The 13,334-nt window shown below is 43.8% G+C and overlaps 1 protein-coding gene across 2 annotated transcripts in view; it reads left to right on the top strand.

Moving 5' to 3' along the window:
• Positions 1-13,334, top strand: part of AZIN1 (antizyme inhibitor 1) — a 483,491-nt gene that overhangs the window by 418,137 nt on the left and 52,020 nt on the right. For both annotated transcript variants that reach the window (XM_069220587.1, XM_069220589.1), the window contains exon 10: positions 7,426-7,541. In XM_069220587.1, the coding sequence (XP_069076688.1) occupies positions 7,426-7,541 (116 nt within the window). The remainder of the gene's footprint in view (positions 1-7,425; positions 7,542-13,334) is intronic.

Here is a 13,334-nt window from a genome sequence, read left to right as displayed (position 1 = left end):
CATCTTACCGCAATTTCAGCTTATCTGCAAATTACGCACTCAACTTCATTTAAGATACCAGTCATAAAAGCGTTTATGGAAGGCCTAAGGAGAATTATACCACCAAGAACACTACCAGTTCCTTCGTGGAACCTCAACATTGTCTTAACACGACTCATGGGTCCACCTTTCGAACCTATGCACTAATGTGAAATGCAATACTTAACATGGAAAGTTGCATTTCTAATTGCTATCACATCTCTAAGAAGAGTAAGTGAGATACAGGCATTTACCATACAAGAATCATTTATTCAGATACACAAGCATAAAGTAGTCTTACGAACAAATCCTAAAAATTTACCAAAAGTCATATCACCGTTCCACTTGAATCAAACAGTAGAACTACCAGTGTTCTTCCCAGAGCCAGATTCTGTAGCTGAAAGAGCACTACATACATTAGACATCAAAAGAGTGTTAATGTACTACATTGACAGAACAAAACAAATTCGGAAAACAAAACAATTATTTATTGCTTTGCAAAAACCTCATACAGGAAATCCAATTTCAAAACAAGGCATTGCTAGATGGATAGTTAAATGCATTCAAACTTGTTATCTCAAAGCAAAAAGAGAACTGCCTATTACACCAAAGGCACATTCGACTAGAAAGAAAGGTGCTACCGTGGCCTTTCTAGGAAATATTCCAATGACTGAAATATGGAAGGCAGCCACATGGTCTACGCCTCATACGTTTACCAAACACTACTGCGCGGATGTGTTAACAGCACAACAAGCCACAGTAGGCCAAGCAGTACTACGAACATTGTTTCAAACAACTTCAACTCCTACAGGCTGAACCACCGCTTTTGGGGAATTAACTGCTTACTAGTCTATGCAAAGCATGTATATCTGCAGCTACACATGCCATCGAACGGAAAATGTCACTTACCCAGTGTACATCTGTTTGTGGCATGAGTCGCTGCATCTGCAGCGACTCATGCCACGAACAGATGTACACTGGGTAAGTGACATTTTCCATATATATATATATATATATGTGTGTGTGTGTGTGTGTTCGATGGCATGTGTAGCTGCAGATACACATGCTGTGCATATCCCGCCATCTAGTGTTTGGCTCGGAGTGTTACAAGTTGTTTTTCTTCGAAGAAGTCTTTTCGAGTCACGAGATCGAGGGACTCCTCCCATTTCGGCTCCATTGCGCATGGGCGTCGACTCCATCTTAGATTGTTCTCTTTCCGCCATCGGGTTCGGACGTGTTCCTCTTCGCTCCGTGTTTCGGTTCGGAAAGTTAGTTAAATCTCGGAAAACTCAACGGTATTGTTTGCGTTCAGTATCGGGTTAGTTATAGCAGATCGACACCGAATAAAAGAGCTCCGGTAGCCCTTCGTGGCTTCCATTCCCCGGCGGGGCCTGGTCGGCCCGACCGCGTGCATCTTCAAGGCTAATGGAACGGACTCCATTCCGCTTCTGCCCCGAATACCACAATAAGTATCCTTATACAGACCAGCATTTGGTCTGTAATTTGTGTTTGTCCCCCGAACACAAAGAGGATACCTGCGAGGCCTGCCGGGCATTTTGGTCGAGAAAAAAAAGGCGCTACGGGACCGGAGAGCTCAAAGGCTTCAAATGGCGTCGACGCCGTCAGGACAACCCGAAGTCGAAGAGGAGGAGACTTACTCCATTCCGGATTCAGACGAGGCCGAAAGTGAGCAGCCGGCGAAAACAGTGAGTAAAACTGCCCCGGCTAAAACTCACACCAAGATAATGAAAGCCCAGGGGACGCCACCGCCGGCAGGCCGTGGCTTTACCCGTAAACATGGTGACCAACCATCGGCACCAAAAAAGGGCACACACGTGTCGAAGACATCCGACTCCGGTCGAGATACCGGCACAGAGTATACTCTGCACCGGGATACTGGCTCCAACCAGACTCAACACTGAGATACCGGCACCAACCAAAGTCTGCACCGAGAGATTGGCACCCCGAAACCGAAAAAAAGTGGCTTTGGAGCCGAAAAAGACTGCATAAAAAGTTTTGGTGGCGAAACATCCAGCATCGGAGCTGAAACAGGGCTCCTATTCTGAGGAACAATGCCTGTCATCCCAACTTCAAGGCCATAAATTTGGACAAGAATTGGAGCTGGGAGAGCCAGACTATACACAAAGAAGGCTCCATGTTCAAAAAGACTCCGGGAAAATAAGAACTCTTCCCCCTATTAAAATGAAAAGGAAACTTGCTTTCCAAGAAACAGAGAAACAGCCAAAAGCAAAGGTGGCAAAAGAAAAAACTCCTCCACGTTTTTCGCCACAGCACTCACCGCAACTGTCATCAATTGCAACACCCCCTATGATGCAATCTCCAACGCACACAGGGATGTTCCAGGATGACCCAGATGCATGGGATCTCTACGATGCGCCAGTATCTGACAATAGTCCAGACTGCTACCCGGCAAGACCGTCACCACCTGAAGATAGTACTGCTTACATGCAGGTGGTGTCCAGAGCAGCTACTTTTCACAATGTAGCACTGCATGCTGAACCTATTGAGGATGACTTTTTATTTAATACTTTGTCGTCAACACACAGCCAGTACCAGAGTCTGCCGATGTTACCAGGGATGTTGAAACACGCAAAACAAGTGTTTCAAGACCACGTCAAATGCAGAGCTATTACACCTAGGGTGGAAAAAAAGTACAAGCCTCCCCCTACAGACCCTGTGTACATCACACAGCAACTAACACCTGACTCAGTGCTAGTAGGCGCAGCACGCAAAAGGGCAAACTCACAGACTTCTGGGGATGCACCACCACCCGACAAAGAAAGTCGAAAGTTTGATGCAGCGGGAAAAAGAGTTGCAGCATAAGCAGCCAATCAATGGCGCATTGCCAATTCACAGGCTTTATTGGCAAGATATGACAGTGCTCATTGGGATGAAATGCAGCATTTTATTGAACATCTTCCCAAGGAGTTTCAAAAGCGTGCACAGCAAGTGGTGGAGGAGGGCCAAAGTATCTCCAACAACCAGATACGATCGGCAATGGACGCAGCGGACATAGCCGCCAGAACTGTGAACACAGCGGTCACTATTCGAAGACACGCATGGCTCCGCACCTCCGAGTTTAAGCCAGAGATCCAACAGGCTGTGCTTAATATGCCTTTTAATGGACAACAGTTGTTTGGGCCGGAGGTGGATCCAGCTATAGAGAAGCTAAAGAAGTACACTGACACGGCCAAAGCCATGGCCGCGCTCTACTCCCCACAGAGCAGAGGCACATTTAGGAAGCCACACTTTAGAGGTGGGTTTTGAGGCCAAAGCACAGAACCCTCAATCTCACAACCCAGACCCACATACCAGGGCCAGTTTCAAAGAGGAGGCTTTCGGGGACAATATAGAGGTGGACAGTTCCCTTAAACCAGAGGGAAATTCCAAAGCCAAAAGACCCCACAAACTAAACAGTGACTTCAATTCCCAAATCCCCCAACACAACACCAGTGGGGGGGGGGGGGGGGGGGAGACTCTCAGATTATTACCAAAATTGGGAGGAAATAACTACAGACTCGGGGGTCCTAGCCATTATCCAACATGGTTATTGCATAGAAATCCTACAATTACCACCCAAATGTGCCTCCAAGAACACACAACATGTCAAAACAGCACTTGGATCTATTACAACTAGAAGTCCAAGTGTTGTTACAAAAAGACGCAATAGAACTGGTACCCAACCATCAGAAAGGAACAGGTGTTCATTCCCTGTATTTTCTAATACCCAAAAAGGACAAAACTCTGAGACCCATCTTGGATCTCAGAACACTCAATCTTTACATCAAATCAGATCACTTTCACATGGTAACACTTCAAGACGTAATCCCCTTGCTCAAACAACAAGACTACATGTCAACATTAGATCTCAAGGATGCGCACTTCCATATACCCATACATCCTTCACACAGGAAATACTTAAGGTTTGTAATCCAAGGAGTACATTACCAATTCAAAGTGTTACCATTCGGGATAACAGCACCAAGGGTATTTACAAAATGCCTTGCATTAGTAGCAGCACATACCAGAAGACAGCACATACACGTATTCCTGTATCTAGACGATTGGTTAATAAAAACCAACACTCAGAAACAGTGTCTTCAATACACAAAATACGTCATAAAAACCCTTCACAAACTAGGGTTCTCAATAAACTACCTAAAATCACACTTACAACCGTGTCAGATACAACAATACTTAGGAGCGACAATCAACACAAAAAAAGGGATTGCCACTCCAAGCCCACAAGGGGTACAAGCATTCCAAAACGTAATACAAAGCATGCACCCAAACCAACAATACCAAGTAAAATTAGTGATGAAACTTCTAGGCATGATGTCTTCATGCATAGCCATTGTCCCAAACGCAAGGTTACACATGCGGCCCTTACAACAGTGCCTAGCTACACAATGGACACAAGCACAGGGTCAACTTCAGGATCTAGCGTTGCTAGACCGCCAAACACACACCTCGCTTCAATGGTGGAATCCTATAAATTTAAACCATGGGCGGCCCTTCCAAGACCCAGTGCCTCAATACGTGATCACAACAGATGCTTCCATGGTAGGGTGGGGAGCACACCTCAACCAACACAGCATCCAGTGACAATGGGACACTCTGCAAAAACAACTTCATATAAATCAACTAGAACTACTAGCAGTGTTTCTAGCATTGAAAGCATTTCAACCACTAGTAGCCCACAAACACATTCTTGTCAAAACAGACAACATGACAACAATGTATTACCTAAACAAACAGGGAGGGGACACACTCATCACAGTTGTGTCTCTTAAGAACAAAAGATTTGGCATTGGGCGATTCACAATCACATTCGCCTAATAGCACAAAACATACCAGGAATTCAGAACCAGTTAGCCGACAATCTGTCGATCACCAACAGATCCACGAATGGGAAATTCATCCCCAGATACTACAAAACTACTTACAAAACTGAGGAACACCGCAAATAGACCTATTCGCAACAAAAGAAAATGCAAAATGCCAAAACTTCGCATCCAGGTACCCACACCCTCACTCCAAGGGCAATGCATTATGGATGAGTTGGTCAGGGATATTTGCTTACGCTTTCCCCCTCTCCCACTTCTTCCGTATCTAGTAAACAAATTGAGTCAAAACAAACTCAAACTAATACTAGTAGCACCAACTTGGGCACGCCAACCATGGTATACAACACTACTAGATCTGTCAGTGGTGCCTCATATCAAGCTACCAAACAGACCAGATCTGTTAACTCAACACAAACAACAGATCAGACACCTGAATCCAGCATCGCTCAATCTAGTAATCTGCCTCCTGAAGTCTTAGAATTTGGGCACCTAGACCTTACACAAGATTGTATGGTGGTCATCAAACAGGCTAGGAAACCTACTACAAGACATTGCCACGCAAATAAATGGAAACAATTTGTTTATTACTGTCATAATAATCAAATTCAACCATTACACGCGTCCACGACAAACATTGTAAGCTACTTACTACACTTGCAAAAATCTAAGTTAGCTTTTTCATCCATTAAAATACATCTCACAGCAATTTCTGCCTATCTGCAAACTACACATTCAACCTTGTTATTTAGAATCCCAGTCATAAAAGCATTTATGGAGGGGCTAAAAAGGATCATTCCCCCAAGAACACCACCAGTTCCTTCGTGGTACCTCAATATTGTATTAACACGACTCATGGGTCCACCATTTGAACCCATGCACTCCTGTGAGATGCAATACTTAACATGGAAAGTAGCCTTTCTAATAGCTATCACATCTCTTAGGAGAGTAAGTGAAATACAAGCCTTTACCATACAAGAACCCTTTATACAAATACACAAACATAAAGTGGTTCTACGCACAAACCCCAACTTTTTGTCAAAAGTTATATCACCATTCCACTTAAATCAAACAGTGGAACTCCCAGTATTTTTTCCACAACCAGACTCTGTAGCTGAAAGAGCATTACATACATTAGACATAAAAAGAGCACTAATGTATTACATTGACAGAACCAAACAATTTTGCAAAACAAAACAATTGTTAGTAGCTTTTCAAAAACCTCATGCAGGGAATCAGATATCCAAACAGGGCATTGCCAGATGGATAGTTAAGTGTATTCAAACCTGTTATGTTAAAGCAAAGAGAGAACTGCCTATTACACCAAAAGCACACTCCACTAGAAAGAAAGGCGCCACCATGGCCTTTCTAGGAAATATACCAATGACAGAAATCTGTAAGGCAGCCACATGGTCTACGCCTAATACATTCACTAAACATTACTGTGTGGATGTGTTAACAACACAACAAGCCACAGTTGGACAAGCAGTATTACGAACATTATTCCAAACAACTTCAACTCCTACAGGCTAAACCACCGCTTTTGGGGAGATAACTACTTACTAGTCTATGCACAGCATGTGTATCTGCAGCTACACATGCCATTGAACGGAAAATGTCACTTACCCAGTGTACATCTGTTCGTGGCATGAAACGCTGCAGATTCACATGCGCCCTCCCACCTCCCCGGCAGCCTGTAGCCGTTATAAGTTGATGAAAATAAACTTGTAAATATATATATATCACTTGTAGACACATTTTGTACATACATACTTACTCCATTGCATGGACACTATTACTATATACACAACTCCTACCTCACCCTCTGCGGGGAAAACAATCTAAGATGGAGTCGACGCCCATTCGCAATGGAGACGAAATGGGAGGAGTCCCTCGATCTCGTGACTCAAAGACTTCTTCGAAGAAAAACAACTTGTAACAATCCGAGCCCAACACTAGATGGCGGGATATTCACAGCATGTGAATCTGCAGCGTTTCATGCCACGAACAGATGTACACTGGGTAAGTGACATTTTTCATATATATATATATATATGTATGTGTATGTGTGTGTATATATATATATATATATATATATATACATATATATATATATATACACAATATTACACACAGTTAACACACCACAAGTCCTTGGATAAAAAGAGGACCATAGTTACGGGGGACAAGTCGAGTTGCACAGGGGGTGAATCAAAGGACCGCAAAATATGGTGCACCTTCACTTGTGGATTAATTGCAGAAAGAACACTGTAGGCCAATATACATGATCTGGGTCAGCAAAGTCTTACCAGCCTTGCACTTCCATGCTTCCATGGGATAGCATATGATGTCACATAATTTATAAATGTTGTGTTAGTGTGGCAGTAGATGACTTGAAATGCTAAATGTTTCAAAGCAGTAGATGCAGGCTATCTTTGTTGTAAATATTGTTTGGGTGCTTTCCTACTTTTAGGTAAAAGAAAATCACATAAATGGCTGAATTGGTTTATGCTCTTAACCTTTTTCATATTTTGTCTGTTAGGTGAACTTGCAAGAAACGATGAACCAGCTTTTCTGTATTATATGAGTGATGGAGTTTATGGGTCATTTACGAACAAGTTATCTGACAATTTGAATGCTGTACCAGCAGTGCATAAGGTATGCTCTCATTGTGTTAAAGTTGCACCTTTTTTAATTTTATTAACAGCAAATCTACTAATTAGGACATGCAAGATTTCACCCTCTGTTTTGTACGTACTTAACAACATTTTAAAAAGGCACATTATAATGCAGCCACACAACATAGATTGTATCATCCGCTAAAAATATGAAAGAATGAACCATACTTGTATTTGATAAGGAAAACCACTAGGAAACGTCTACAAACGTCATGGAATTTTACAGAATGAAACGTTTTCATGAAAATGGAAGAGTGGAAATAGTCAGTAAAAAGTGCTTATGTTTGCAGTAGATGTATTGAGTTCTTTCTCAGGTCTCCTGGCACGCTAATCCCTGGCTTTAGAGAGCATAGAGTATGCATATCATATAGTCAAATGGTAGCAAGGGAAAATTGTCTCACTTCTGAATTACTCTGCCTCGGTGTGGATATTAAGTTTATCCAGTGAGGCCTTTGCCCCCTGCATGGTGGAGAAAGCATAAGACTTGTTTCAGATTGACACATGATAGACCATCTCCAGCAAATTGTGCCTCCTTTTGTATTTGATGGGGGAATTCTGGGGGCAGCAGTGAGGAATTAATGGTTTAATTACAGAGGTCTCAGTTGATAGTATGATGGTCCAAGAGAGAAATGCTGGAATCCCTCAGTGAGTTTCCCTGCATTTTCAATGTATTTGTTGGTGTACACTTTAAGCTCCCGAATTTGTTTTTCTCCCAGACTGTCAACTTGGCCTTCCAATAGCTATACTTTGCCACCTGTCAGCCTCAGCTCTGCCTCAGTCCCCATATTCCCCAGCACTGTTGTCTATATTATCTTCATGCAGCCCCCTCCCTCCCCTATCTTCTCTTCCAACTCCGCTCCCGCCAGTGGCTTTTATGCCTCCTCTTCATTTTTTAACCATGGCATCTAATACACCATTTGTTCTTCTAGGCCCTTGATCAGATCATTCTTTTCCAGACCTTCGTCCTCAAACACTTTTGTTTATGAGGGTGAAAACGTCTCGCTTATCCCGTTTGTTGTGCCCGCCATATTATGTCTACTGCAATAACTCACTGGGAAAGACTGTGGTGTCCCACAGTTTTCTTCTGTCACTTTAAAGTATCTTGAGAGATACCACTAATTTGCTGCAGAGAGACCCACAAATCCACATTCTTGCAGTCTCAGCCCTCCCGTCTTCCTGTGGTCTACAACCTGGTGAGCGTGTCACATTTCTTCTATGCCCACCACAATAAGATCTTACTGCTCAGAAGCATGTGCAGGGATCCTGGGACACGTTTTCTTCAAAAATTTGAAAGTCATTCTTTAGATGGCGGTAACCATCTCAATGTCTATAGAATTAGTTACCTTCATTGAAACATTTTTATTGGATTTTTGATGGACCATAAAAGACTTCTAATCATTATAATGTGAGCACGTTGCTGCATCTGACGAGAGGCAATCCTGAGTTTGACTTTAAAATGTTTGAGGCGCATCCAGGAAAATGAAAAATTAAAGAAAAAAGGAGCCAGTCTGGTCAAGATTTCACGGACTGCAAGGAAAGAACACCTAAACGAGCCAGCAGCTTCCCTTCCCAGCATGCACGGTACTGGCAGTTTGCCTCACAGACTCAGTTCTGTTATTCTGGCTCATGCTGAGAGGATCTCTGAACAATCTAGATTACTTTTACCCAGTTTTTTTCTTAAATGTTTGTGGCAAAGTTTTAGTTTTATTTGCTTTATGCCGCATCTTTGAGGCTAGGCTATATTTTTCACCCAGTTTTTCATCAAAAGTGGGGATTGTTTTTCTCAAAATCCCCTTCACTTTTTCGTAAAATGCCCTTCACGTGGGCAAAAAAAGCTTTAATCAAATGCGCATTCTGTGTGTGTTTTCTGCCTCCCTGCCTATTACTCTGGTAAAGAGTATGAATTTTGTCAGAAAATGTCTGAGAGCCCTAAAAGACTGTGAGGGCATTTTCCTGCAAAAGAAGCAACATAAACATTGTCACCATCACTCTGGAGACTGTCACTGCTCTCGAACACTGGTCACGGCAAGCATCTGCACCAACTTGCTTGCCATTGAGGTGTAAGACAGCACTGCCAACATCGATGGCAACGCCGCAGGTGCCACTAAATCTACCTTAGATGTCCACTGCAGTTCCAACACCTTAACTGTTGACTGCAAGATTGTCAACTGAGGAATACATGTTTTTGTTAGCATTAGGTGGGGGTGTATTTATTTAAAAAAATTTAATACGCAAAGCTGCAGAAAGTCTGGGCATTTGGCCTTGAAACAAATGGCCCCACTGAGTGGCAGAGTAGACAGCCTCCCTTGCGGAACTGTAGATCTCATGGGTGCTGCAGATGCATTAGAGGCCGAGGACATACTTACTGTGTCAGTGTTTCTTTGAGTCTTGGAGCTGTGGCCTAAGGCAGAGAGAAAATGGAGCCAGGGAGACGTCTTGATTTGTGCATCGGAGAGATAAGAGGAATGCTGATATTGGAGGGAGAGAAATGGTGTGAGTTGGGAGCCCATGTTGTTGACAACAGTAAGAGGCAATTAGTCAAACAGGTGCAGTGACGCTTTTGCCCAGGGTCCCACTGCATCAGTTATGAATCTTTTACAATAAAACGTGGACATGGTGTCTCATTTTCCTAGCTAGCATTAGGGCAGATGGCACCCTTGGTGCAAAAAAGGGTGGCGGTGTGTAGTAGCTCCTTGTCTTTCGGAAAGAGATCGGACTTGTTTCGATGATCAGACATGGTGGGGAAGGAGCCATCATTAGTGCAACAGGTGGAGTGCATTGAGGCCCACAGCACCACAATTATTGGAAGAAGATTGTTTTGGTCAATTATTTCTTTGTTTGCTTATTTATTTTTTATTTATTTTTAAAGTCCCGCATTAAGTGTGGATTAAGAGCTACAGAAAAGCACTCCTAAATGATCTCATGATGCTGCTCCTTGCAATCATCCCTGCCTCTCCCCAAATCCTTGCCATGTGGTTTTAGGGGGGGGCAGCTTCAAAATATTTAGCTTAGTGGGGCTCAGAGCAAACAAGTTTGAAGACCTCTGGCTTAGACTGACTTCCTTGAAACTGGATGTCCAATTGAAAATCATGAATCTTTTTTCCACTAGACCAGTCCTTTTTGGACCTCACACTGATGAAGAAATGGAGAAAATGAAAAAAAGGCAGAAAACCTCAAAGCAGTGGGTTTAGAGGAAAACAAAAGGTTCTATTGTTTCCAATGTCATTGCAGGAACTATAGACTTCAGTCCAGACAGAGGGTTCTATCCCCTCACTGAACCTTCTATTCTTGGTCCCAAGGTTGTCAATAGCAACAATAACAAATCTTTCCTAAGTATAGTTAAGGTCAGCAGCAACAACGGCAGTCACACCACCAGTACTTCTACAAATCACAGCTAACATCAAAACTGATTATCGCGCTCACCCTATTCTCTTGCCTACTGCAGTTGTAGGGAGTGTTTCACATCACTTGAGAGTAGAGATTGATAACAACTGACAAATGGGGTTTGCAGGTCACCCAAACAGCTACACCATCCAGTTCAAACATCCTCCACCTTCAGCTGAAGCTGAGACAGAAAATCAGACAGCCTCTCCGCAACTGGGGATTCCTGTCCAGAAACTAAAGGCCTAGAGTAAATATTGATAACCTGTAATTCAATATGAATATATAAAATATCAGTTTTGATTCTCCACGTCTGATAGAGTACCCCAAATAGGAGGCTACCCGGGTGGACAGTGCTAAAACGCCCCCCCCCCCCAAACCACCCTGCTCCCCTCTGATTGCTGCCTTGGAGTAAATGGCATAACCCGGATATTTAACATCGCCACTAATCCATGACTCTTGGAAAATAAAGATATCGTATTGTGTTGTAAAAGATACCCAAAAGAGGCTTTCCATTTTACCTCGTAAATCTGCCACATTTCAAGAAAGTATATTAACCAACCTTGGGGTTCCTGGGAGCTGTACGGGAGGCTATCAGCCTCAATCCTCTCTGCCTCAACTAGCTCACCCTGAATAGTATCCCCTAACACATTCTAATGCATCCAAAATCCGGGGGATAATGTCGATAGAGGCTGCCAATGGCCCCATAATGTCCCTCATCACAGGGCCAACAACTACTGTTTCCACAAGAATAGGTCATTTCATCAAAGTTATTACTACCATAAACATAGGAGGATCAGTGCGCTTCTTGATCTAGGGAAGGACAATCATCCATACGTCAATCCACCCTCATCTAGGGACACTGTAGAAGCCATGTATACAGTGGGCCCACGTGAAAAGACATTACCACTATCAACGGTGGGGTGGGGTGAGGTGAGTGAGAAGCCTGTCTTCCAAATGATGCCTAACAGGATGGTTTATAAAAATAGCCTTGAGGTAATCTAGATATGCCAGAAACCACAACCTGGCCTAAGGGCTCGTGATGTAAAAGAATCTGGGCCATACGAGTATTCCTGAAATTTACAATCACACAGTCCCCTCGCTGATCTTTTAAATACATACCAATCCAGCCTACTAGTCCTGTAAAAATGATATTGTCCACCAGTGAACTGGGAGAAATCCTATTGTGCATCTCCCTTTGGTTCACATTATCCCATCCATCATTGTCATCCCTGCCCTTGCCCCCCACCATAAACCCCCCCACCCTTCCGCCCGACGTGGCCTAGCGGCACCTAACCCTAACACAACCATGATTGACAGTTCTTGAATTCCTTGAATCTAGCACATACCCACTACATAGGGGGGTGAGGGAGGTGTTAACACATTGGAATCCATATCTGGGTTCCTTCGCTGGGGCCACAGGCTAAACCATCTTATTTACCACATGGGCGTGCCTTGTCAGTTCTCTGTGGGTAATTTCCAGACGTGCTACCACCAGCACACTGTAGGAAGCTGGCCCGGTATGTGGTGGACCCCTATGGTGTTTGCACCTTATACCAGGTCCAGGTAACCCCTATTAGTGAGACAGTGTCTAGGAAGCCAGGTCTCTCTCGTGGTAGTTAGGGTGAGCAGCAAAGATTTATCTGGGAGTGGAAAGTACTTACACTACCACAGTAGTCACAGAGTAGCTTATCTCAAATGAAAGGAACCACACAGTGTTGCAAAATAACGGTACTTTATTACAGTAACACTGAACTAGATTACTCCTAGGCAGTCCCCCAACTGAAGGTAAGTACACACTATATATACAAGGTAAGTATTGGGAATTGGCATAAAAATAACAAGCATTGGCAGCATGTAACTGAAAATAACTAGGGCCTTATTGGAGGGGGGGGGGTGCAAACAATGTAGTGGAATGCGAACTTATGACCCCTACCCAAGGATGTGGAACAGTTAAAAGGGAGCTGGGAGACCTCGAAACCCAAGAGGTGAGTACCTAGATGATCCCCCAGCGACAAGGAGAGCAGAGGTAAATTACCTGGTCTTCCCAAAAACTAACAAGGGGACTTGGAAATAGAACTTTGCCAGGACCAGTCCAGTGGAACCCAACAGTGGATTCTGGTAGAAGAGGACCTGGAAAAGAAGGGGACTGAGTCCAGTCCACTCAGGAGTGTCCAGGTGACGCAGGAGCCACTGCCCACCCATCTGCAGAGGAAGATCTGGGTCAACGGTGGATGATTAAGGCCAGCTGTGGAGCCCAGGAGCTGCAGAGGAGTCCCTGAAGTCATGCCGAAGCTGTCCCATGACGGTCAGTGGGTCGCAGTCAGTTCAGTGGTCAGGAGGACCACCAACAAGCCTTGGCAAATGCAAATCTGGGGAGAAGAGGACCAGC

This window comes from Pleurodeles waltl, chromosome 2_2, assembly GCF_031143425.1.
Source record: "Pleurodeles waltl isolate 20211129_DDA chromosome 2_2, aPleWal1.hap1.20221129, whole genome shotgun sequence".
Lineage (NCBI taxonomy): Eukaryota > Metazoa > Chordata > Amphibia > Caudata > Salamandridae > Pleurodeles > Pleurodeles waltl.
This window is presented reverse-complemented; position numbering and strand designations above follow the sequence as displayed.